At 38.9% G+C, this 27876-nt stretch overlaps 2 protein-coding genes across 4 annotated transcripts; one reads left to right on the forward strand and one right to left on the reverse strand.

Annotated features, from left to right (window-relative positions):
- Positions 1–5229: 5229 nt before the first annotated feature.
- On the reverse strand, positions 5230–26982 carry LOC136268172 (uncharacterized). 3 transcript variants are annotated; one of them, XM_066063430.1, is made up of 8 exons: positions 26860–26982; positions 26385–26492; positions 26268–26330; positions 26148–26210; positions 26026–26100; positions 25910–25969; positions 25481–25588; positions 23770–25429 (listed from the first exon to the last, which is right to left on the reverse strand). In XM_066063430.1, the coding sequence occupies exons 1-8, from the start codon at positions 26891–26893 to the stop codon at positions 24978–24980; spliced, it is 963 nt and encodes a 320-aa protein (XP_065919502.1). In that variant the 5' UTR covers positions 26894–26982; the 3' UTR covers positions 23770–24977. The 3 variants fall into 3 exon arrangements, 2 of the variants coding, with proteins under 2 accessions (XP_065919503.1, XP_065919502.1); XR_010706892.1 differs by having other exon boundaries at positions 25388–25429; positions 25481–25863; XM_066063431.1 differs by lacking the exons at positions 23770–25429; positions 25481–25588 and adding an exon at positions 5230–5571.
- On the forward strand, positions 19866–22667 carry LOC136268170 (uncharacterized). The gene is made up of 8 exons (XM_066063428.1): positions 19866–19914; positions 20282–20389; positions 20444–20506; positions 20564–20626; positions 20675–20749; positions 20806–20865; positions 20912–21191; positions 21239–22667. The coding sequence occupies exons 1-8, from the start codon at positions 19881–19883 to the stop codon at positions 22665–22667; spliced, it is 2112 nt and encodes a 703-aa protein (XP_065919500.1). The 5' UTR covers positions 19866–19880.
- Positions 26983–27876: the final 894 nt, after the last annotated feature.

The raw sequence follows: 27876 nt of genomic DNA on the forward strand, positions 1-27876 counted from the left end.
CTCCAACTCTGGGTGATCAATCCTACCCAATTCTACATCAAAACTGTAGGGTAACAATACGGTGATCCCCCTAGTCTCGCGGCGCCCGACCCTAAAAGTGGGTCTGGCGAAACTGTGTACAAAAAGTTTGGCGCTGCCGGAATGTTGGAAGCTCCAATCAAATCGCTTCATTTCAAATTGATTATGTAATGCGTACATTTCAAAAGATTCGCGGCTTACGGTTAATTACATCCGGTGACTCTGCCGCTTAAACTTATTGAGAAAACAGCCATACGATTCTGTTGGGTGTTGAATAAATAAAGTAGCGCTATTAATTTGGTGATGCTGTAAGCGGATCTAATGGATGTTGTGACGTAAACAGTGCACTTACGTAACAGGTAAAACGTCATCCAATAAACATTCCAGAGCTCAAATTTTTTGTACACAGTTTCACCAGACCCACTTTTTAGGGTCGGGCGCCGCGAGACTATGATCCCCCTTGCTGTGCCTGTAGCGCGCATTTTAAAGTTTCGCGATTTTTCAGGTTTTTAAATAAAAATGGGCAACAGCATCAGCGAAGCTGTTTAAAGCGCTTCAATGTTTCCATGAATGGTGCATTGCATTGTGGTCACTATGCTATAGAAAACGGATGCGTATTCTTGGTGAAACAGATGCTGCGAGTTCCTAAATCATAGCTTGAGGAGGGCGTCAGTTTGCGTTGGCATGTAAACACTGTAAATCTCCACTTAATCAGGTCCAAAAAGGTGCCTAGGAGTTAGTAAACCCCTTGGATTTCGTTAAGTGAGTTTCAGTTGTTTTATTTTTCATTGCAGATCCGTCAAGCGCTGTTTTAGCGAAAATTGAAGTACGGCGAATCACCTTTTAACCAAGTGTATTTTATAGAGCACCTCACCAAATAACCTAAAATAGCAATGGACAACATTCTAGATGTTCCTGCCCATTTTTATGAAAATGAGCCGAAATCCGTCAAAATTTACGAAAGGGTTATATCCCAAACGGAAGGCATTTGGTCGCTACCGAACCCACCATTTAAAACTAGACCATTGGTAGGCTCCATTCCCTGAGTTACAAGTTAATCCAAAGAGGGTCGATTTTTTTCATTGCCAACCCTAGTAACGGATGTATTCACGTGATACACTGCAGTCAACAAAATTTCTAAAAAAGTCCAATGTGGTGTTAGGCGCAATCTGTGAATTTGCGCAGTTTATAAATTGCGCTGCGCATTTTGTGAATTCATAAAATGCGCAACAATTTATAAATTGCGCAGGTGTCGTGCTGCCATATGGCAGGCTATTGTTTTGTTCACCCATGTTGAGTCCATAAGCACCTATAAAAATAATTACATGCATATTACTGAGCGTTATAATTAGAATCGATATTTGAGTCGTCTGTGAAGTCTGATAAGCCGAGTTAGAAGCAAGCAACAGAACTACCACTATCAGATAACTGAGGTATGGGAAACTGTGTGCATTTGTCTACTATCAAATATATTGCTGATGTCCTACCTGGGTTGAACCCTAGCACTGCCTGGGTATATTATGATGACCAACATTGGTGCTTGGCAACTGTTGGGTACAACAGAATTGTATTGCCATTTACATTGACTTTGGTGTCACATAACTTGATGGTCACATTAACTATCTTTTGCTTTCTGGAACTGCTTTTGTTCCTGTACTGAAAACTTACCGTATGGCTTAAATATTTCGAGGGGGGAAATTTTCACGGTTTTGGGGGTTATCAGCAAAAATTTTAGCCTTGAAATATTTAGACCTCCATATAGTTTAATACATTTTGAGAGTGTTTGCAAATCTGCGAAAATTTTATTTTTAGCAACATTGCTCAACCTTGAAATATTTAGGCTATATGGTATGATTGGAGTTCTTCTAACAACTTTAGCACCAGCGCACCCTATACGCTAAACTAGAGTTAAACTGCAATCATGCAGTTGTGGTCTAGCAATAGTATGTAAATATATACAACCATCCGACCCTTGTAACTTGTTGCCTTACATCTTGGGACACAAAGCTTAAAGTGTACGTGTGACTACCATTTTATAACATGTTCCCCCATGGCATGCAAGTGAATCCAGTAAGGCAGGTAATTTTGCGTGTGACTGTCTTTCCCTAATGCCACACTAAATGTCAAAATGTGCCTGTATGTGTATTTTACAAATTCATACCCACAAGTATACTTTTCCTACCATACGAGGAGTTTTATAATCTATATAGTCTGGTTGCCCAACAGTTGAATTTTCAACCACTTTTCAGCTGGTCACCTCATCCATAGTAAGTCAGCAACCACTTATGGTCTACTACGTAAGTGTTGATGTGAATATATTTTCACACTTAATAATTATGTACACACTATTTTTAGTGTGTGTAGTATGTGTCTTCAATTATAAGATTCTTTACCATCCCTGGGATAGGAATCTCCATATACTTGCTGTACTTTGTGCTCAGACTATCTGTACCATTTTATTAATTGGTGTTGACTGGGTGAGAAACATGTTCTACTGTGAATCTTATGTTGTTTGCTTCAGTAATAATCTTGTCTTTATTGTGAGCCAAAAAGTGGTTTTGGAGACAAATTAGTAACAGTGACAAAGATCCAAACGACTGAAACGTTGGCTAGCTGTAAGTCTCAAATCATTCATTGTACGAATGTCAAATTCAGTCTGTAAATATAACTGGGTAACCAACGAAGCCATTAGTCCATTTTTCCTTTGACAGTGCATAATCAAATCCCACCACTCAAATGATGTGGCAAACTTTGGCTAGCTCTTCTTAGCTTACAGTTTGTTTTGTGTATTACCAATTCTTTGTTAATCAAATTGAAGTAAAGTAATCTCACCATCCCTACTGCCACTGAACAGAGAAATCAGCAGATTCCAATCTCCAGGGTGTAAAGGACATATGCTTTAATCAACAAAATATCCCATGGCATTACAATAAAATGACGTCACACTTCTAGTGTAGTTTTGTCATCTACTATATATTGTGGTCCAATTATAGTCTAGTGTGATTATTATCCCTGCTACAAGTTTAAAGGTGTTCGTAGTAAGTAAAAAGCTAGGTACACCAAAACTGACAGTTAAATTTATAAAGCATGATCATGCAGTCAAATTTCAAATCATAAGTAGCTGCAGAAATATATGTATGTATGTATACCAGGCTTGTTGTAATTGTAATCGTAATTGTAATTAATTACTAATGATTAGCAATTTTCAAGTAATTGTAATTGTAATTGCTCACTGAGCATAAAAGTAATGGTAATTGTAATTAGCTGTTTAGTCAATAATCATTATGTAATTAAGTACAAGGAATCAAAGTTAAGCTAGATAAAGTACTATCCCATAACTTGACTAGTGACTATGTACACAATCCCATGTGTATGACATGTTACCCAATTAGCTACAGTAAATTATTGAAATTATAGACATGTAGTTGTTGACCACATAGTTTAACATTTTATGTACAGTATGGAATACCCATGGGGTACATAATGTTCAATAGTAGAAAAAGAATTTATACGTATCTAGATGACACAGAGTTTACAAAGGATGAAATCCCTGTAAAATTTTGGAAGATAAAAGCAAATAAATACCCCAATTTTAAGTACAATAGCAAAGAATATGCTGAGAGTTTCAGCAACATCTGCACCAAGTGTGTGTATTCAGTCATAGTGGCAATGTTCTCAGACCAAATGGATGTAGACTATTACCCAAAAAGTTTGAACAGTTAATATACCTTAAGATTAATGCTGAGAATTGTGTAAGTAGCATGAAAACAATTCCACTCAGACAAAACAAAAGATAATACGTGTGACATAAATTGCTATAACTATAGCTAATTGCAAACTAATCCAGTTTGTTCTATGACTAAAAATAGACACTTACTAGTACTCTATGATCACGCTACCCCATGCAATGTACAGTAGTAATTGAAAAGTAATTGTAATTATTAATCATTATTTTACATACTATAGTAATTGTAATTGTAATCATTAGATTGGCTTAAAAAAGTAATTGTAATTGTACTGATTACTTTCGGTGGGTTATTACAACAAGCCTGATGTATACTATGTATGTACCATGCATCGGAATTTATCAGTTTATTTATTGTAATAAATAAAGTGTTGGTGTGATTGCCAACAGGGCAGGTAACAAATACTTTCATGTATTGCAGACACACAATACGTATGAGAATCTGGCCTATCAAATATACCTAATGGTGAAGCTAGGCTAAATTTGATGTAATATAAATTGTCCTATTGCACCTCAAGGTTGCAAAACACAAAAAGATTGGGATTCATCATTGTCCTTATTTAGAACCTACGGAAGGTCACCATGAGCTTCACATAAGGTGTTTTCATTGCATACAGTATCCTATGAAATTGCTAAGCTAAATGCAATACACATAGTAACACACGTATAGCTGTCAGCAACTTTTATGCAAGTACTTTGATTTAACCATGGAATATCATGGTTATTATGTGCACACACACATGCGCGCGCACATACGCACACACACACAACTACACCGGTACACCCACTACACTACAGACACACACACACACACACTACACATGCACACACACACTACAAACACACACACACACAAACGCACTCACACACAAACTACACAGGCACACCACACACGCACACACTACAAACGCACTCACACACTACACATGCACTCATACACACAGAGTACACACGCACTCATACACACACACTAGCACATGCACTCACACGGTACACGCACGCACACACACCAGGGATTTTTCTAGGGGGGGGAAGGGGGGAATTTTGCCCCCCTGAAAATGATTTTGCCCCCTGAACTCTGCCAGCCCAATGATGAAACAATGATAAATTGATTTGAAATAATAAAATTTACAGTCAATGGCTAGCTAGCTACAATAAAACAAATTTATCCTAATTTAAGTTCTGCTCCCCCCCTCAATTTCTGAAAAACTCGGATTGCCCCCCCTGAATTCATTTTCTAGAAAAATCCCTGAACACTACACACGTACACACACTACACACGTATAGTTCAATATTATGTGCAATTGCTATATACTCTATTTGTGAAGAAACTTTGAACCTTGAGTTGAAAGCAAAAAAATACATGGCCATAGTAGCTAGCTACACATATAGCTAGCATTGTAAAGAAAGTAATTTCCCAAATTCAGGCTATCCCCTCAGTCAATCTCTAGGGTCTGTTTAGGATGTCCAACAAATCTGGTAATATACATACATATATACATACAATAATGGCATGCATGTAAGGATGACTGAATTTTTCCTGTAGCTCTTTATTCTTCACTGGGAATATTTTTTGTTAGTATCTGCTGTACTGCCATACTCCTCAGCACACCATAATATACATACATTGTATGAGTGGAATAAATGTTTGTTTATTAATGCAGGCAGCAACAATGTCTTCATCCAAAGTCTGGTGTAACTGATGATCGCTCTCATAGCGGCTGCAAATGGCCACTACCTCGATCAATCATTTATCATTTGAAGAACACTGTCATCATCAGGAGGGAAACATTTTCATTGGACAAGAGCTATTCAGATATAACAAAACATATTTAACATGATTGCACTTAGTTTGCTGGTAAAATTACTTTAAACCAAACAATATTTATTCACGAGCAACAGTACATGTACACACTGTAACATTATTGTGAGTATGGTATCATTACAAGTCAACGAGCATCACAGAAGGCATTTTCACAATGCAGCAGGGATATTTATTGCTACAATTGCAGCATTAGTGTTACTATCCTATGCTACAGTGTTGTATTGCTGCTTACCCTTATATACTAGGCAAAGTCAAATCTGATATTTTTATGTATCATTGAGCAGCAATTAGATAATTGATTTTGTACAATCATGCTAGGGGTGTCACTAGCTCAGTTCAGTGCAATGTGTGTACGCCCATGTTGGAAGTTTACTTGTTCCCTGTAATGCTGTGTGAAGTACTGCATCTTAGCCTCACAAAAACTACTTTGTTGACTGGCCATGGTCATGCAACTTTCCAAAATAAAGAGACAGACAACAACAAACACACTACTGGTATACACACTTGCTTTAATGATCATCCCACATGGAAACCAAAGAACATGTTAATATGCACCCTTAGCTGGTAAGATTTGGGTTCCACTGTTGTGGCTCCTTTGGAACATGCCTTTACAACCGTGTGTTTAGTCCCCAGAACCATAAAAAGTCCTACCATTGCAACAGTGAATGAAGAACCAGAGAACAAAGAAGTGACTCGTTGAGATGCAGAGTGATCAATAGTTTAGCACAAACCAAGTCTGCACAACTGAGAGTTCCCAACCCTATTCTTTCAGAACTACAGTGGGACCTCCCTATTTTTTGTTACATTATAGAAGGTTACCCTTTTTCAAAAATATATGTGACCCAGTCTGAGAAAACCGGTCTTATCGCCCATGTCAGCAGATTCGATTTTTCACCCAGGACACACAGTCACATGAATAAACTAACTAATTCCAATTTAAAATCAGCTAGACTTGAGTGGTCTGGTTTTGCTGGCTGCTTTTCCCAAGCCCAGTGGCGATCCGTACGTGTGGTGTGGGGCCTTAATGGAGCTGTGGTCAGCCTGGGTATGACTGTATGTGGCTGTACAGCTCTGTGGTGTTGAATAACTACCTCTGCTGTGAATCTCCTGTCATTTTAGCCAGTTTTGAGACCTCAATGGCTCAAAACGTGGCCTAACTCATCCCTTGGCCCTGTTCCAGGGCCCCCTCCTCCCACCCAATTTGCAGCTCGCCTGATACAGTCAACCTCGGTTTAAAAACTATCTAAAATGGCGGGAAACTTAGTTGTTGGCTAGTTGCACAGTGGATGCTCTGGAAGGTAAGGAATTGGTGTAAAACGTGTGAAAATTTGGTACACATAGCTTCAACCATTGGCGAGCTACAACACACTAAATACTTAAAACCGGCATTTCTTGATACTTTTAAATAGGCGATAAGCCCGGTTTTGTCAGACTGGGTCACATACGTATTATGATGCTAGACCAAAATCCTTGTTTGGAGAGGTTTTCTCTATTGTGTGCTTAGCTTAAGAGTAGTTCCACTGTACATTTATCCACTGCAGTTTGGTTTCATGACAGACCCAGCCATTAAAAGCTTCATAATATAGTCACTGGTGAAATATAGGAGTTGTCAATAATTCTACCAACCAGTACATATGATGCTGCACCGGTTGCACACCATGCATAAACACACCCTATATACATACATTACACTCACAATTACATTGCCACAGATAGCTGGGTTATAACCATGTTGGAAGTCCACATCACTAATCACTGGTCTTAACTATTGGAGATATCATTGGATGTATGTACATGTACCAAAAGTAACTGCTAGTTATAGTTTGCACTGCTACGTGTGTGTATGGAAATACAGCATGAGGGGCATGCCAAGAGGGTAACACAGCACAATGCAAAGCCAAGTCCTGTATTTGCCTCAAGATACCATTTGAGTGCTGTATTTTTTGTACTGAAGGTCTGTAGGACACCTGGTCCTACAGTCTGTTTAAAGATGTTAAATCAGTTTTTCAAAGTGTTACATTGTACTTCCTTGCTTGGAGTGAATTTCTTGAGTACTCAAATTCCTTCGATTTTTGGTGATCAGACTACAGTACAATTATGCAGCTAACTGGGCAAATACAGTGCAGTTATACGGATAATTGGGCAAATACAGTACGGAAACTATATGTAAAGAATGTTACAAAAACAACCTCACTTAGACAGCACAATCGATCACATGCGTGGCATTGTAAATCACCAAACTGATCCTACCAGTTTGTTCTACGACCAGAAATAGCTATAGATTACATGAGCACCTACTGATAGTCCAATAAAAGCAACAACCCCACACAGACAGCACAATGGATCATGTGCTTGACACTGTTGTCAAACGTTAAACTAATCCTACCAGTTTATCCTGTGACTACAAATAGATTGTATGACAACTTAGTACTATGACTCATAGAGTACAGTTATGGTACTGTATGGAAAATACAATACATGGCGGCACTTTGATCCTCCCACGCAAAGTACAATGTATAGCAATACAGTACCATTTGGGAATAGCAACAAGAGGGACTAAGTCAGCTAGAGCACCATAAAGTATATTTTTAAAAGGCACCTGCACTTACCTTTTTCATCAGACAGACTCAGCGATGCCTATAGTATCAACACCTGAGCACATCAGCAGGGCTGACTGCTCAGTAAACAATAATATAATAACACTAATCTTGCACAATAACTTAATTATTTTTGCTACAGCACTTATGGAATAAACAAAACAATAGGCTCAAATCAAAGTTGCTATTAACAAGTATTGGGTAATGCCCAGAAATGAGAAAATTAATGATGATTAGCTTGTTACGTCAAGGTGGTCAGTTGATTTTATAACCTCATTAGACAAACAAACTGATACAATGTCTCATAACCAGAACACTACTAATGTCCATGGATTTGTAAAGTACGGTCAATTATTATATATCAGGATGGTTTAGTGCCAGGGAAAAGACTAAGATAAAAATTCCCATCTGATTTGTCCATGGATTCACTTGCATGGAGTGGGGGGATGCAGACCCCCTGCATCCTCTACACCGTCACTGCCACTAGTACCATCCCCAAGATGCAATGAGGCAACAAAGGTCAGTTGGTTGCACATAATTTCATACACTAGGCTACAGCACTATCATCAGAGTTTACTCTACATTAATGACTTGTACCTCTACAGCAAAAGATGGTTAATGTGGCTATCAAGTTATGTGACACCAAAATCAATGCACACTCTCTATAATGGCAATATGATTATGTTGTACCCAACAGTTGCCAAGCCCCAATGTTGTGAGCCACGATAGTATAGTCAGGGTCACAGTTCAACCATAGATATGTTATACTAAGTTAGCTCTTTGCAATGCTGAGTGAATCTGTTGATTGGTGTTAATTGCCTCTGTTTCCAATCCCGGGTAAGGTGTATATTATCTATGGTTCAACCCAGGTGTGCATTATAAAAGGACATCAGAAATTTTGCCATTTGATAGTAGACAAGTGCACAGTTCGCATACCTCAATTATCCTGACAGTGGCAGTTCTGTTGCCTCTAACTTGGTTTATCCTCGGGCTCATCAGACTTCAAAGACGACTCAATTATCGATTCTAATTATAGCTCTCAGTAATATGCATGTAACTATTTTTATGAAAGCGTCTATAGGCGCTTATGGACTCAACATGGGTGAACAAAACGATAGCCCATATGGCAAGGCGAGATGTGACACGTACAGCCTGTTTATTTATTTGTTGATTAGCAAAACCCATTGAGGGTATAACGCTAATGTACAAAATCTACTTACCTAACTATACTAATTACAGTTCAGTTCATGTGTCACTATCTATTAACTGCAAATCTACAATTGTTCTTCAGATTGATGGGGTTGGGGTTCCATACGAGATCTAACAATTATCTTGCCATTCTTGATCATCAAACCATGCAGTTTCACCCTGAGATTTCCTTTTTTAAGTTTAGTGACCAACCTTTTTTGCTCATCACGTTCAATCTTTGTTCTATCTGGAACTACAAAGACCTTTTTATACTGATCATGGTAGCATAATAAATATGAACGAGAAACGACAACGGCCTTGTTGTCAATACACTCAAAACAGACCAATAAAGGTCTGTACTTATGTTCAATCCTTCTTCCCAAGTGTACGACTCTATTAATTGGGCATTTGAGACCATAAACAGTTTCAACTAAAGATGAAGCAGAAAGTTTGTCAGCCTCTCTGTCTTTAGCCTCTGGTAAATTATAGATAACAACATTTTTTCCTTCTATCCTTCTCAGCTAGTTCATCTACAATACATTGCGTAGCACAGGATGCAGATGCATGATCTATAACTGGAGTAACTCTCACGTTTGAAGTACCAAAAGGAACAGAGGAATCCTGGAGTGACTTTGAGAATGAATTAACCTCCTCCCGTAAGCCAGACTGGTTTGATAGTAGATTCTCTATTTTTGCACCAACATCTCCAATACATTTTCCAATTTGAGCTGTCAAAGTAGAAACCAGGGACTTGTCAAATCTTTGAAGGGAGCTTTCAAACAAATCAGAATGTTGCATCGGTTGCCGACCTACTGTCATTCCAAGTGTTGGATCACGAGATTTCCTTGTGGCAGTGTATGCGAGGTGTGAATTTCACTATGAGTTTGTGACGGGGTTTGTGAAGTATGTCAAAAGAGGGTCACAGAGAGCCGGCTATTCGAAAGGTTCTGTAGAGGAAAATATCTTGGTCCCAATCACACCTCCAAAAAGCAAAACAAAACAGTAATGGAGGAGAAGGTGCAGAAGATTATGTTTGATATCAGACCATTTTGAATGGAGTGGAAAGAAGTGATGCTCTAATTAGCTCTACCTTTCATTACTACAACAAAGAAGTTTGTTTTGTTAAACTACCCGGAGCTGAAGTTGGAACAAACAAAGGGTAAGAAACTTTGTGCCTGCCCTTCACAAAATTTTGTAATTACAGAATGAGAATGACCATCATTTAGTTGCAACAGTTGAGAAATTTTATGACATAGTAGAGCGTGTGCATCCAACTGAAAATGGACATGTAGACTACAAGAAAATACTTGCAGAGATATGGAAGTATAGTGAATTATGTATGCTATCATATTCTCAAGCATCAAAAAAATTTATAGCCACTAGTCATGATCATACGTTGTGGAGATGGGTGATACCAATATTCTGTACTGAACAAGTAGTCCGGTTCACAAGTTTGTAATAATGCCAAGTTGTGAAGGACAAGTCAGGCTGGATTTTAGCTGATATTTTTGCAAGAGACCAAACCTTTGTGGTCCCCATCGACCTATCAATTTATGGAGCCCACCTATCAATTTTCTGATATATGAGTTTGCAAAAAGATTACGACACTGTAATAGAACAGTCATTTGTTCTAATAGAGCAGTCAGTAATTGATCTCAGAAGGAATCTGTAGGGGCATGCCTCCAGACCCCCTAATAAGACCATGTGTGTATTATGCACAAGGTATTCAGCTTTACAACTACCTGGAACCATAGATAATGTATGTCACATGGATTGGAAATGCCCGTATTATTTACATAGTGACGTCATGGGCTATCCTCGTTTCGCTGCGGTAAACTTTATGGCCTCAACAGGTGGAAGATTTCGCTGTTCTTGTAACCAGCAAATTAGTGTTTGTTGTTTACAGCTGGGTTAGTTGCCACCCACACTAATTGGAGGCTGGACTGGGTAGGGTCGCTGGAGAGTAGTAAACAACAGCGTAAGAAAATTCAGGTTCAAAGGTGAAATATGGTGTTTCAAAATGGTTGTGCAAATTTCCTGCAGAAACAGAAAGTGTAGCATTGTTTCTTTGCTGCTGTTTACACCACTTGTAGCAAGTAGAGTGTAGTAGGCTAGCTAGATATTCACTGCTTCACTGTATATTTCTACTGCTTCGATAAAACGTCAGAAAACAGGCACTACTTTGTGCTATTGTCTAGCCCAAGCTGAGCAGCACTGTAGCTTAAAATTTATTTCAATGTATCACACATTTCTTTGGTTGTGTAAATAGTACTGCTGTTGAATTATTAGCTGATGCTTACCTGCCATTGTCACCTGTCGCAAACAATACTTCCGAGTCTCCCAGTACCCACAGACACGCTGTGTTCTTGTTCAGTACACAACGCAACACAACAATAAACAATGTAAAAGGAATGTCCACGCCTTCAAATAAGTGAGAGAAAGCCAAACAATCACTCAACAAATTTCCCAATGTATTGGTGCACCGTAACTAGGATAAGAAAATAATTTAAAACTGGGATAAGAAAATAATTTAATGGGCGTTTCCAATCCATTAGGAACGCATACATTATCTATGCTGGAACAGACCCCCTGCTACGGGCTTGATTTTTTCACTGTTCAATGTTGCTTGGTACCTTAATTTGGCATACTGCAGTATGTATAATGAGAACACCATGGACCTACTTGAGTCCTCCTTTATGTATCTTTGCTGACAGCGGAAGGTGTTGATTTGTGGTAGCTAGCACCATGTAATGGCTTCCCTAAAAAATTATTATAATTATGCACCTATTAATTGCTTCAGCAATCAGTTCAATATACATCATCACATTGTGTCATTTGTACCATTAAGTAAACATGTACGTGTTTGTTCATGTTGTGGTAAAATGTATCTATATTAGCTTAAATAACCTTCTTGATGAATAGTTGGATTTCTTGGTGAACCAGCAAATTTCTTTTCATCGTCTGTTGTATTATACCGATGAGTTATGATGTGTCACATGCATTATAATGTTTGTTTTATTTAGAATCATTAGATGACTATTGTCAATCTTGTGGAATGATTAGTTTGGATGATGATACAACTGACATGGTGAGGTCTAGTTATGCATACAAATTAATGTATGGATTCCATAGGTCAGGTGCAATAGTTGCTCATGGGGGTACCATGAACGGTGTTTAGGAAGACATGTGGTTATAGCCAGGCAAGATGAAAATGGATACAACTTTTCTGGGTCTTGCTGTTCATCAAATGGAGCTGTACCTTTGTAACTCGTGTATTGGAGCATACTTAGCTATATGTGTAACACAGCATACCTGATTCCAAACAACTAATAACTGTATCGCACAGAGGTGACATTATGTAGCTAACCACGTGTTGTGTTACATCTGGGTGCATGGGATAATATGAGAGTGAAACTAACTACGTGTACCATTTAAGGCTGGACGTTAAAGATATGATGTTGGACTTGAGTTACAATGTACCAAACCTTATGTGCTGATATGCATTTCATTACTGGTGCAGCATGTGCAGTGCTTGACAACTGCTAGGAAAAGTAAAACATGCAGGCTGGACTGTACCCATCAATATCAGCTGATCAAAACAATTGGCTTAGCCTACCACAAATGCTGTAGTATACGCAGCGCAACACAGAGAGAGAAAGACAGTGCACCTTATCCAGGCCAGCTGCAGAGTACGCAAAGGAACCTCAGTTGGAGGGAGAGATAGTCGGGTAGAATGCGTCTTTATCCATGTCCCTTCAGCTAGTAAAATGGGGTAAAAGAAGCCTGTCCTCCCTGTGATACGTACTTGAATCGGCCAAGAACGTAACGGCGGTACCCAGTTCATAAAATGCGCAGCTCTTACGGTAGTTCACAAACTTCGCAACAATTTATTGCGCATTTTATGAATTCACAAAATGTGCAGCGCAATTTATAAACTGCGCAAATTCACAGATTGCGCCTAACAGTGGTTCCAATAAAAAAAATCTCCCGGGCGGGTCTGGCCACGCGGGGCTAAAACTGAAGTTGGCATGCAAGACGCTTGAACACAACAGAAGCAGCTTTCCCCATAGTACCAGATGATGAAAATACAAGTGGAGTAAAGCAACCATGCTCTACCTCTCAACCCTTTCCTCATACGCACGTCGTTTCTCCTGCGGCTCATTCCCGGCCGAAACTGACAGTGAGTCAGCACTTGGACAAATTAAGAACTATTGGAGGGAGCGTAGTCTCGCGGCGCCCGACCCTAAAAAGAGGGTCTGGTGAAACTGTGTACAAAAAGTTTGAGTTCTGGAATGTTTATTGGATGACGTTTTACCCGAGGGGTCACCAACTCACGAAAAGGGGTACGGATTTCAAAATCTTGAACAAATTTCTCAAGATTTCACGGATTTCAAAAGATTTCACAAAATCGAACGAGAGCTGCAAAATCTGATTTTAAATTACAGATTGGTGTAGAGTGATAAGTTCTGAAATCACCAAAAAATAGTGGGAGAAAGAAACAGAAGTTCAGCAGGCATGTAGGAGCAAAGCCTCACGAAACTGAGAGGAATTTCGAAGCCATATAAAGCCAGGAGTAAAGCCAAGGCATAACTATTAAATGAAACCCTACAAAACCAGGAGCAACTTGCAGCTGAAGCCCTATAAACCAGGAAACATGGCCAATCATTCAGGGGAAATCCCATGCGAAACCCCTCAAAAACCAGGAGCAACTGTCAAAGCTCTATCTGGTGTGAAACCCCACAAAACCAGGAGCATCTGTATGCTTAAGTTGCTTTTGTAGTTGGTGTGTTGCTAAGTTTATGAAGTTTTGCTAAGTTTGTAGTTGCTAAGTAAATTCGAAGTGGAGTGGAACATAGGATTTCATTACTTTTGTGCAGGAGCAGTTTGCATGGATTCTCCTGGTTTTGTTTGGCTTCTTTCCCACAGCTCCTGGTTTTGTTTGGCTTCTACAACTCGCTTAATGCAAATCTGAAACGGAGCGGAACACCGGATTTCATTCTTACGTTTGTGCAGAAGCAGTTTGCATGAATTCTTCTGGTTTTGTTTGGCTTCTTTCCCACAGCTGGTTTTGTTTGGCTTCTACAACTCGCTTAATACAAATCCGAAACGGAGCGGAACACCGGATTTCATTCTTACGTTTGTGCAGGAGCAGTTTGCATGGATTTTTCTGGTTTTGTTTGGCTTCTTTCCCACAGCTCCTGGTTTTGTTTGGCTTCTACAACTCGCTTAATACAAATCCGAAACGGAGCGGAACACCGGATTTCATTCTTACGTTTGTGCAGGAGCAGTTTGCATGGATTCTTCTGGTTTTGTTTGGCTTCTTTCCCTCAGCTCCTGGTTTTGTTTGGCTTCTACAACTCGCTTAATACAAATCCGAAACGGAGCGGAACACCGGATTTCATTCTTACGTTTGTGCAGGAGCAGTTTGCATGGATTCTTCTGGTTTTGTTTGGCTTCTTTCCCTCAGCTCCTGGTTTTGTTTGGCTTCTACAACTCGCTTAATACAAATCCGAAACGGAGCGGAACACCGGATTTCATTCTTACGTTTGTGCAGGAGCAGTTTGCATGGATTCTTCTGGTTTTGTTTGGCTTCTTTCCCACAGCTCCTGGTTTTGTTTGGCTTCCACGACTCGCTCAATACAAATCCGAAACGGAGCGGAACATCGGATTTCATTCTTAATTTGATTCTCCTGGTTTTATACGGTTTTTCCCCACTGCTCCTGGTTTTGTGCGGCTTCCACAACTTGATTATACAAATCCGAAGTGGAGCGGAACATCGGATTTCATTCTTACTTTTGTGCAGGACCCCTGCAGGAGCAGTTGAGTGTAAGCTACGGTACCAGAGCGAGTATAGAATCAGAATCACGATAACAACATAAGATTTCGTATTTCAGGAAGGATTTCACTGAAGGTGTACGAGATTTCGAAGCAGTTGGTGACCCCTCGGTTTTACCTGTTACGTAAGCGCACTGTTTACGTCACAACATCCATTCAACCAGATCCGCTTACAGCATCACCAAACTAATAGCACTACTTTATTTATTCAACATTAAAACGAACCCAACAGAATTGTATGGCTGTTTTCTCAATGAGTTTAAGCGGCAGAGTCATGCACCGGATGTAATTAACTGTAAGCCGCGAATCTTTTGAAATGTACGCATTACATAATCAATTTGAAATGGAGCGATCTGATTGGAGCTTCCAACATTCCGGCAGCGCCAAACTTTTTGTACACAGTTTCACCAGATCCTCTTTTTAGGGTCGGGCGCCGCGAGACTAGAGGGAGCGAGGAAGTTAAACACGTGGACGTCAAAGAAGGCACGTTGATGGTGAGTACGAATATCAAGACGGGCATCATCAAACACTCAGTTTCCTCGAGTCTCGCAAGTCAGCTCCTCAAAATGGTAGTGACATTCGATTGTGGGACTTAGTAATCTCCGTATATCCTCAGGAATTTTCCGCTTATATCAACGAATGTAGGAACAACGTTACCTGCTGCCACCCATCATCGAAGTCTAGAGGTACATATGTCTATAAAATGTTTTCAAAAGCCAGTTTAGAATTGAATGAAATGACCATGCAGAGCTATATAGATCTCTGCATCTCGCAGGATCTTTTCAGTGGATAATGGACCCGCATCAACCCTGACTTATAATGTGTTTTGTACAGTTCATTAAATTTATTGTTGATGTCATGTATGTAGCTATATAGCTAACATTGTTTTTTCTTGCCATACCCACACTGATCTACTGTGTGGATCTGATATTATTATTTATTATTAGCACTTTACAGTGACCAGCACTGAAGGTCTGACAGCAACATGTGCTGCAGCCTTAGGATTACCTAACCTAATTTCATGGACTTAGACCTAATGGCTTGACTTACTGACTAACTGAAAAGGTGTAACAGAAAAAAGGGGCCAAAGTAAGGAAAAAATCCCTCCAACCTCAGGATTCGAACTGCATGCAGGTCACCCAATGTCTAGTCGGGGCCACACTCAGTCTTCCTCCAGGAAGGATGGATTTTCTTCCTTAAACCTAAAGTATTTATTATTAGCACTTTATATCAGTATAATTGCATGTTTGTTTGAGGATTCACATACTATTCTTTTCTCATGGGCAATGTGCCACTTCATTGTGCTGGTCACATCTGGATGAAATTCTTCATAATCGATTGACTTAGTTCCATCACTCCCTTGGCAGCGATCTGTTTATTCTGTTTAATATGATGCTGCTTCTGCCAGTATTTCAGCTACAAGAAGGATCTTTCTGGCAAGGAATTGTAAAGAGTGGACCACTAATTAGATTATACTTACATTGTAGCTTTTTATTTTTGTATTTGTATTTGTCTTGTTCTTTTTCATTTGTTTGTTTGTCTGTTTGTTTGTTGTTGTTTTTTCTTGCTTTATTTTTTTTTTGTCTTTCCTTGCCATGCCCACAATGGTTCCATACTTGGTTCTGTTTGTGGTCGCATGTTGACCGAGGACTCACATGCATTTCAGTAATCTTTTTACTTGTACATACTTTCATCAATAATGACGATTCTTCTTTTAGTTTTTTTGTACACTTTCATCATAATCATGATGGTTTTCTCCAGTGGTTAAACTATTACTGGCTGGGGTGATTGATTGCTCAGTGCGGCGAAGACTAAAATTTGTTAGCTAGTCAGTATATATGCATATAGATGTAGTGGAAAGAACCCTCATTTCTGTAATTTACATGGTTGCTATGAACATGTAGCAAGAACTTATAATGCATAGTTTCTAGTGTCAACACACTGTCTACATTTTGGCAACATTTAGAGCCAGAGGATAGGAAAAAGAATGAAATGAACCATACTGATGAAAATTTAGTATAATATATACAAACTAAAGTATATGATGTCTTTTGGATGGGTATAGTTCCCATCATTTTTAACCTTCTGTTACCATGCAAGTATACATGCCAAACACCATAAGAAGAAAACGGAAACAGGCACTGTTCATTCTTCAAGCTATCAAATAGCTAGCTACATTAGAAGAAAAACAGGAACTATCAAAAATTGTTTAGTAATTCAAATCAGAACATGCAGGTCACAAACTCATATTGTGAATACACAAAAATAATTACTATTGATCACTTTAAGGGTGTCAATTATTGCCTTAAAATATACGAACACACACATAAATAGAAAATAGTATACATAGTGACTACTGTGCAATAAGTAATCCCCTAGCAACTAAGTGGATACATAGTCAGTTATTGGCCACATGATTACCATGGTGATTAGTTTTAGTGTACATAACTCAAATGCTTAATCAGAAGTCATGCATGGACCCATACAGCTTGTATCATATATTCATATGTAGCCATATTGGTACATGTGTAGACACATGGATTTTCTCTGTTTTTTCATGGCAATAACAAGAATTAAAATTTGCACACTTAAAATTAGAGGTAATAACATCGAAGTTTCTGCAACACACTACAGAGTGACTTGCACTGTTGATATAATATGGTATTATCACTGAATATCAACTGTATATAGATCATCACTACAATGACAATGTTAGCTACACAGATATTTGCAAATGCTACTCACAGACACACAATATTGTACTGATTCCAAATGATTCCATTAGGGCTACAACAACTGTAAAATTTAGTATTGATATTTGGATGTCTTAATACTGAAGTATTTGATAACATTTTGATTAATGCAAAAGTGCTAGAATTCTGAATCAGCTACTAGTGTTCTGTGATACATTGCATTTTGTGTGTCACGTATCACCATCAATAAACTGTTCGATATGATACTGTATCATGATACTATAATCAAGTGGTCGTGGCTAGTTATGACAGGCATATTAGCTAATGGTTGCAACAATAATATTATACTGATTCTACATTCACTGCATATTCAAATTCCTTTATTCAGTGAATGCTGATGTGTAGTGTGTTCTGATATCATTTTTAGTATGGAAAACAGAGCTGCTGTTAAAAAGCACATCTCTACCTGGATACCTGCCTCTATTACACCACCCAGACAATTATCTACTACAAACATTTTAATGCATGCTCCCACAAAAGCTTGTCCGGATTACTCCGCATTTTGAGTTGTTAAGAAGACTAGTATACAGCAGATTGTTTACTGTTTAGTGGTGCAGTTGTTTATACTAAAAGTGTAACAGCTACTGATTTTAGAAGACCCGAGTAAAAATATTTTAGCCATAACAGCAGCACTCATGCACGCGTATTTGTATGGCTTCTCGTACGTTGCATTTTACAACACAGGTAAATAGAGAGGCTTTCTGTTTGAGTATCTAGATCACTGTTACAGTAATAGAGCAATCACTGACTGTTCTACTAGAAAACTTTGATATATCGATATTTTCTAAGTACAGAATCGTATTGTGATACTTATTTGCTGTATCGATATATTGTCGTATCGATATGTATTGCAGATCCCTATCAGCTATATACATATTGCCACAAACATGCACTTCCTCTCTGAAATATATGCAAAAGTATAATAGTGGTTGTAATTTTACATGGTAGATCTAGAACAGTCCATCTTGTAGAAATATAGCTGGTAGCCCACAGCACCATTTTTTCTTTTTGATTATGATGTGATTTGGGTTGAGGCTTAGAAGCCTGTACATCCATTCAATTACATACATATACATACATAAATTAGATGCAATGAACAAAAATTAACTATGAATATAATTATTACATTAACATAAATCTATAGTCATAAAAGTAATTATCTACAGCTGATTTAAAATTATTTAATAAAGAATTTCCTACAATATCACTCGTAAGATTGTTCCAATCATTAATTAATCTAGTACCAAAATAGTTGACCTGACATGAAAGGTGGGCAGGGGGCTTAAGTAATTTATATGCATGACCTCTAGTTTGTGTATTGTGGGAGAAAGTAGGAGTGATCCAGATTGAAGTAATCGTTCAACATCTTGAAAAGAAATATTAAGTCACCACGTCTGTGCCTGTACAAAAGAGATGGTAAATTCATTGATGTCAGTCGATCTATGTAAGACTTGTCTCTTAAAGATGGTACTAGTTTTGTAGCACGCCGTTGCACACCCTCAAGTTTACATTGATCTAATACATAGCTAATGGGGTCCCCAAATTACATTTCCGTATTCTAATATTGGTCTAACCATTGATTTATACAACCGTGATAGTACAAATTCATTCAAATCGATAAAGCTTCTTTTCATACAAGCCAATACCCTGTTCGCTTTCATAGCTACTTCAGAAGCGTGTTGGTGGAACTTTAAATTCGCATCAAATATAATACCCAAGTCCTTATGACAATTAACTGTAGAGAACAGGTTATATAGCGCTTATTATTTAGAATTAGTGTGTACTATTTAGAATGTATTATGTAATGTTTAATCACGTGAGAATATGGACCTTATCCGCATTGACGTCACGATATAAAAATGGCGGCGTTAGTGTGGGGAGTTTGTACAGGCAACCATTGAGAGGGTTTGTATTTCGCCATGAACAGTGTGAAGAATTCAAGAGAAAGCTCAGGTAAGGTATTTTATTTATTGTCCGATGTAGAAAAGGCCATTTTCTTACTAAATAAGAGTTCTAAGGATGGTTTTTTAAAAGATGGTTCTCGCGAGGCTCCTCCGAAGGGTTGTAAACGCTAGGCAGACCAACTTATTTCCTTACACAATCTGCTTAAAGGTTGTTGGGTAGTGCGAAAATGCGTAGTAGTGCGATAGCATGCCGGCCCAAGTCTTGTTTCTTGTTGACCCGTCGGCAGTGCATGCGGCGGCGAGGTAACGTGTTTTGTTCAGGCTCTTATACATATACATGTATTCATGATCACAGTTTGTAGCTCTTAATAGAGATGGTCGGTGATTTAGCAAAATTTTATGTTGAATGTTGACAGATTCTACCTTGCTGTCCACCTGGAGTCAAATTGTTAGTAGTCACAGTTCAGTAGATCATGCCAGTGATGCCAGTGAGACCACTGAGAGTAGTGCCATGAGAAGGCTTGGTAAGAAAATGATCAAGATTGTACATGTGAACTGACTTCAAACATTTTATGTAGAAGCTGAAGGTGATGTTTGTGGCTTTGATCATGATGTAGCAGGTGGTGACGGAAGATATTATGGTTAGAGGCTTTCATCATATCAGCTAGCTAAATAACAATTTGTTTATTTGTATGTAGATGCTGAAGATAATGTCTGGAGTCTTGATGATAGCAGTGTTGCAGTAGGTGACAGAATTCTCGGTAGCTAAGATATATATGTATTTTGCTTACTTATACGATAATTTACAGATGCTGAAAGTAACATTCCTGGCTTTGTAAACCAAGATCACAGTGTGATGGAGGATGAAACAATGCTATCCAATGGTTAGAGATTATATATCACAGCTACTTGCTGATTTGTTGGCATATCCATTTTATAGATGCTGAAGGTTATGCCCAAAGTCTTATGTGTCACACAGGAAAAGATCACAAATTGCTTGGTGATATACTGCATCATTTGTTTATATAATACAGCCATTTATGTAGATGTAGAAGGTAATGTCCTAGCAAAACCTAAGGGTGTGATGGAACTTGAGTATGATAGCCAGTTATTGGGAACTGAGAACCATATCGAGGGCTGTAATAATGTTGAAGGAAAACCTGATGATATTTTGGATACTGGTATTCTATTGCTGGCAGAGTGTGATGTTCCTGGTTCTTCACTGGATGGTAAACATCCATCTGAATTGAATGTTATGCAGTTGAAAAGATGGCTTGTTTGCCGTGGGGCACCAACTAATGGGAAAAAGCCAGAACTGATTGAAAGGTATGTTCATCAATACATGTATTTTAAATCAATAGTTAAAATTTCAGAGTTTGTGATTTCATTAAATATGGATGGGACCTATATCTGATTGATCCAGATGATGGCATAAACGTTAAGAATAAGTTACAAGCCGTATCTGCAAAGCATAGACATTTTCTTGATGAAAACCTGTTACAGTCAGTACCAAAAGCTAAAGACAATCAATGGACCAAGGATATACACAAATGTCCTAAAATTACGTTTGGCACCATTTTTAAGTTTCTAGTTGATCGAAAATGTTTTCTAAGAAATGCAGATTATGTTGAAAGTGCTATGGAGAGGAGAGATAGCTGTTCAGTTAAGGATGTTGGCGAACAGAAGTTGATAAGTAATCTTGGCTCAGAGGAATCTATTGGTTTCACTCAACCATTAGACAAGGCATACCGTTTCTTTCAGGATGGGCATGTTCAAAACATCAGATACCATCCTATGCCCAACCAATTGAACTACATTTGCATTGGGGCCGATGTCTTACCGTCTATGAAGAAAGACAAACTTTATAAAGTGTATATAGTCCTATCAGAGCTAACAAGTGATGTCGCTAAGGCTTTCTGTGCATGCCCAGCTGGGCTATCTGGTTGCTGTAATCATGTCACAGCTACTCTCTACTGTCTACAGAACTATTTCCATTTAAAGCTGAATGAAGAAGATGAGAAAAGTTGTACAGAAAAACGTCAACTCTGGAACCAGCCAAGAGACAAGAAAGTAGATGCAAGACCTACCAACTTAGTTACACTAACAAAGAAGGTGTATGGTGTAGAGAAAAGAATCAAAGTTTGCACTGTTAACCAATGGGACTGTCGACCAACTTCCAGAAGAGCTGTTCCACCTGACAGGAGGCCTAATTTAAGAAGTAGGCTGTTAGCTATAGACCAAAAGAAGAAAGAGGTTGCTGTCCATGCTGTTGCTTCAGCCACTAATGTAGCAGAGACAAAAAAAGCCATTGAAGCACAAACAATGCTCAGTAGATATGGGACATCTTGTTTTTTGCAATTGCTTGATGATGAACCAGCACCATCAGAAGATAGACTTCAAAGGGCTAGAGAAGAACGGATTTCAAAAGCTAAAGCAATGAAATCAAAATTTCAGCAAGAATTGTGTAATTTGGTAGATATTATCAATCACGATCATTGTTATAGTTCCTCTACTAATACAGCAGTCCCTTATGAAGTTGATAATTCTGAAGTACCTCCACCATCGTATCTTGTGAGAAATCTGTACGAAGATCATATTTGTATTGGTCCTTCAAGAGCTATTGATATTGAAGCCAGCACGCGCAATCAGTCTATATCAAATGTTTGGCATGATGAGAGGATGCTACGAATCTCAGCATCAATAATGAAAACTGTTTGTCATAGGAAGAAAGACACTGACGCTAAGACATTTATCACTAATAAGTTGGCTCAAAAATCCATCAATTCTCCAGCCATCAACTAAGGACGAAAGAATGAAAGTAGAGCAATTGATAGTTATATTCACTATCAAAAGAAACAGGGCATAGACGTAACAGTCCACAAATGCGGCTTGTTTATTAATGTTGCCATACCTTGGCTAGCTGCCACTCCTGATTCCCTTGTTATAATAGATGGTGAAGACATGGGATGTTTAGAGGTAAAATGTCCTTTTGTATGTGCAAAAAAGTCCATAACTGCAGCTGCTATGGAGAAAACATTTTGTCTGCATACAAACAGTAACGGAGAATTGCAACTTAAGAGAAGCCATCAATACTTTTATCAGGTGCAGACCCAGTTGTTCGTGACTCGATTGTCCTGGGGTGATTTTGTTTTGTGGGCTCCAGGAGGAGACATTCACGTAGAAAGGATTTTCTACGACCAAGCATTCATTGAAGAAGCAATATCTAAGGCCAGAGTATTTTATTTTGATAAATTTTTGCCATCCGTTGTGCCATATTTCATCATATCACAGGCTTATGAACGTTCTGCAATAGGTACAGCTCTGAGTACAGACAACCTTTCAGTGAAGAGAGCCCCTGTAGAATCATATGATGAAGTTGAATTTTTGTGTGTTTCAACAGTGAGCAGGCCACAACCACCAATCAATATACTACAGCAACTGCACTGTACACCACACACAGTGTGTGGTGATGGAAATTGTTTGTATTATTCCATTGCTCACCTGGCTGGTTATATTGAACCGTCTTCACGTGGAGACAAATGTGTTGGACAGCAACTAAGGATGTTAACCCTAATTACCATGCAGAAGTATCCAGATGTAAGAACTGAGGAAGGACTCTCACAACAGCAATGGGAGACAAAAAAATTAAGAGTTTTGCAGGCTACTGAATGGGGTGGTGATTTGGAAATACGCTTGCTTGCCATTGGAATAGGAAGGGATATAGTAGTAATCACAAGATCAGGTGATAAATGCACCTCTGCACGGAGGTTTTTATGCCACCCTCCACCTATACCTAAAATGAGAGGTGGGATTTTCATTCCTATGGACTTGGAAGATTTGCTTGATCAATGGAACAAGTATAACCCACCACCTCTTCTCATTATATTTATAATGGCATAAATCATTATGATTCCACAAACTCTTTATGAATCACATGTAAAAATTAAGCGTACAATTACTATTTTGTATTTATGTATGTCCATTGATAATTCTACCAAACAATAATGTAATTACAATTATACTGCTAACATACTAATGGAGGTCCAAAGTTACTAAGCATGCAGCAAACATACACAACATGACTAACAGAATCCCACATAGTTGCAGGAAGAGTGTCCTGCAAAATTTTAAACTCTTTGACTCGTCCAATGCTTCTTTCCACATGCACCCTTAGATGAGCAATTTTCTTGGTAAGAAATACATCATTGGGTGTCATTTGCACTTTTCCTTGAAGAAATGGCGGAATGTTCAAACGTACACCACGAGGAATCAACAAGTCATGAATAGTAAAACCTTTGTCAGCCATGACCTCATCTCCTGGCTCTAGTTTATCCAATAGTCCACTGACTTCTACTAATTTTCGGTCAGATATCGATCCTTCGTAAGCTTCCGAAACAAATGAAATTGCTCCACTGGGAGTTACACCTATTAAAACTTTTATCGTATTCTTGTTTTTGTAGGCAGAAAATGTACAAGCTTGAGATAACAGGGAAGATGGCCTTTCAACTGCAAATTCTGTTGCGTCAATAATAATTCTTGTATTTGGGTACTCTTTTTTGAATGAATCAGGCATATACTTTTTTACTACATGCCATGGTGGAAATTTCTCAATGGACTTAAGGGTGTGGAACATCAAGTTAATCCACGTATTAGTGATTCTTGAAACTGTTGCTTGTGAAACATCAAATCTATTAGCAACATCTAGCTCAGGTAGTCCAGCTCGGAGCCTAACAAGGGTTAAAAAGAATTGCTCTTTCAATGGAAGCTTGTACTTTGGTCCAGTTTTTACATCATCATAATTAGATCCACAGCGCCTCCCACTCCACTGTCTCATCACTAATGCATCTGATTCCAACATCTCATAAAAAGCCATTAAAGTTTCATAGTCTACAAATCCTGTATAAAACTTTATCAACTTTGCATCATCCCTGATGTTCTCAAGCCTAAATAAACTCTTTTTAAGCCTGTTTTCTGTTTCTGCCAGTTGATTTTGAAGACTAATAACCTGATTTTGAAGGTTAACAATCACATCCTGTTGGTCAGGTTCCTCAGCGGTTTCTGCACTAGGTTGTATATCAGTAGAATCCATACTGACAGAAACAATTTCTGCTTTCATTTTCTTTCTGCTATTCGTTGCACTAGCCATCCTCTCATTAGGTTTTTCATCCTCCAATAAAGCTTGTGATGCATTTTGAGATGTTCGTGATCTGCGTTTAAAGCATTTTCTCCAAGGAAACAGGATGGAACTGCATCAGGTTTTAGCCGCCGTCTCTCACAATTTAAAAGAAAATCAGTAGAAAGAAAATGGTCAGAACAAATTTTGGTACTTTTTGTGACAACAAAATCCTCATTAAGATCACGATGAATCAACCCAATCCATGTTTTTCCCTTCTTTGACTTGACATCAGGAAGGTTGTGAAAGGAAACTTTTGAGGACTCATCCCTAAACGTATTCTCACCAGAAGAATTGTAACACCCAGGCACACAACAATTGTACCCATTCCAAGGTTTGCTTGAGCTTCCAACAGCTCTGTGAAAACTAGTACTGTTCAATGATTGTGAGTCTGGAATGAAATGATTACAAATAGATATCACAATGCACGACAATTAGTTACCTGAAGAATTTGTAGTCTTTCTTTCTACACATTTTGTAGGCCCAGAGCTGATTGTAATGTTGACATCAATATTGGTGTTTGGCAATGACAAAATATCAGCTTCAGTATCTATAAAAATGCAAGTCAACATGTATGGCTCAAGCTTGGTATATGGCTATGATTTGCAGTCTGTTGGGCAGCTACAGAATGTGCAAAGCGATCGCCACTACCACTACAAGCTCCAGGTAGAGACAGAATCTGTCTCCACCTGGCAGACAGAATCTGCCAACATCAAACCCTTTATATTAGTTACAAAAATGTGTCAACAAAAAGTAAGAGCCTGAAACTATCATACTCAAGTTCCATCACACCCTTAGGTTTTGCTAGGACATTACCTTCTACATCTACATAAATGGCTGTATTATATAAAAAAATGATGCAGTATCTCACCAAGCAATTTGTGATCTTTTCCTGTGTGACACATAAGACTTTGGGCATAACCTTCAGCATCTATAAAATGGATATGCCAACAAATCAGCAAGTAGCTGTGATATATAATCTCTAACCATTGGATAGCATTGTTTCATCCTCCATCACACTGTGATCTTGGTTTACAAAGCCAGGAATGTTACTTTCAGCATCTGTAATTATCGTATAAGTAAGCAAAATACATATATATCTTAGCTACCGAGAATTCTGTCACCTACTGCAACACTGCTATCATCAAGACTCCAGACATTATCTTCAGCATCTACATACAAATAAACAAATTGTTATTTAGCTAGCTGATATGATGAAAGCCTCTAACCATAATATCTTCCGTCACCACCTGCTACATCATGATCAAAGCCACAAACATCACCTTCAGCTTCTACATAAAATGTTTGAAGTCAGTTCACATGTACAATCTTGATCATTTTCTTACCAAGCCTTCTCATGGCACTACTCTCAGTGGTCTCACTGGCATCACTGGCATGATCTACTGAACTGTGACTACTAACAATTTGACTCCAGGTGGACAGCAAGGTAGAATCTGTCAACATTCAACATAAAATTTTGCTAAATCACCGACCATCTCTATTAAGAGCTACAAACTGTGATCATGAATACATGTATATGTATAAGAGCCTGAACGAAACACGTTACCTCGCCGCCGCATGCACTGCCGACGGGTCAACAAGAAACAAGACTTGGGCCGGCATGCTATCGCACTACTACGCATTTTCGCACTACCCAACAACCTTTAAGCAGATTGTGTAAGGAAATAAGTTGGTCTGCCTAGCGTTTACAACCCTTCGGAGGAGCCTCGCGAGAACCATCTTTTAAAAAACCATCCTTAGAACTCTTATTTAGTAAGAAAATGGCCCTTTCTACATCGGACAATAAATAAAATACCTTACCTGAACTTTCTCTTGAATTCTTCACACTGTTCATGGCGAAATACAAACCCTCTCAATGGTTGCCTGTACAAACTCCCCACACTAACGCCGCCATTTTAATATCGTGACGTCAATGCGGATAAGGTCCATTGTGGCATGTGTTGTGTGTGCTCGAGCTGAGGGGAATCCGTCGACATCACGGCAATCCGGGATAGTTCCAGTTCGTTACGGTCCTGATCGCGAACGTTTTCAGATATTGTTTGGTGCTGTGGACCAGTGGGAGTGATTTGCTAACGCAACTGACTCGACCCTCGACCGGGACTCTTACTTCACCGTACACCCCCAGAAGTCGTGGTACCGTGGCAGACTGCCTAGCAGTTAACGGTACCATTTAAGGCAAGCTTCGTTAACTGTCAGTACTGTTTTTTTTTTGTTCCTGTTGTTTTAGCGAATCATTCTGATGGAGGACCTAACACGCCTCCAAGCTTCCCGGAAGGCCTACAAGTCACACGTCACGAGGCTCTACAATAAGATTGACGACTTGTTTACCTCTGAGACCGACGATTATACTATCACAACCTTGACTACTGCCGTCGAACAACTGAGCAGCAAACAGACTAAGATCGCTGAGCTAGATGAACGGATCACCACGCTGATTAAGGAACCTGAGGAGCTCACTGAGGCTATGATCGAAGCTGGAGAACTTGAGGACTCAATCATGGATAAGATTGCTAAGGTGAAGAGGTTTATAGAGCTAAATAAGAACAGTGTAAAGCCACATACATTGATAAACCCCACCACTCAACCATCAACTGAGATGGGTCTATTACTATCAAATCCACACATACAGCCTATGAGCTCAGCATCACTAGAAGCTAGTCCACTGTTAAACTCTACACACCAGACTGTATCAACCATTGTTAGTAGTGTCCCAATACCGTCCAGTGTTAGTCTAGCAACTCAACCAACAGCAAGCAGCAATGCCACAGTCACAACAGTGCCATTCACTACCCCGCTGCTGTTACCTTCTCTAGTGCC

This window comes from Dysidea avara, chromosome 10 (assembly GCF_963678975.1).
Source record: "Dysidea avara chromosome 10, odDysAvar1.4, whole genome shotgun sequence".
Lineage (NCBI taxonomy): Eukaryota > Metazoa > Porifera > Demospongiae > Dictyoceratida > Dysideidae > Dysidea > Dysidea avara.

Excerpts from the sequence above, each read along its gene's own strand:
- LOC136268170 (XM_066063428.1), top strand. The coding sequence starts at position 19,881 with ATGAACAGTGTGAAGAATTCAAGAGAAAGCTCAG. Across the intron at positions 20,866-20,911 it reads AAAAGATCACAAATTGCTTG|ATGTAGAAGGTAATGTCCTA; the intron begins GTGATATACTGC and ends CCATTTATGTAG. Across the intron at positions 21,192-21,238 it reads AAGCCAGAACTGATTGAAAG|AGTTTGTGATTTCATTAAAT; the intron begins GTATGTTCATCA and ends TTAAAATTTCAG.
- LOC136268172 (XM_066063430.1), bottom strand. The coding sequence starts at position 26,893 with ATGAACAGTGTGAAGAATTCAAGAGAAAGTTCAG. Across the intron at positions 26,211-26,267 it reads TGGTGACGGAAGATATTATG|ATGCTGAAGATAATGTCTGG; the intron begins GTTAGAGGCTTT and ends ATTTGTATGTAG. Across the intron at positions 26,101-26,147 it reads AGTAGGTGACAGAATTCTCG|ATGCTGAAAGTAACATTCCT; the intron begins GTAGCTAAGATA and ends CGATAATTACAG.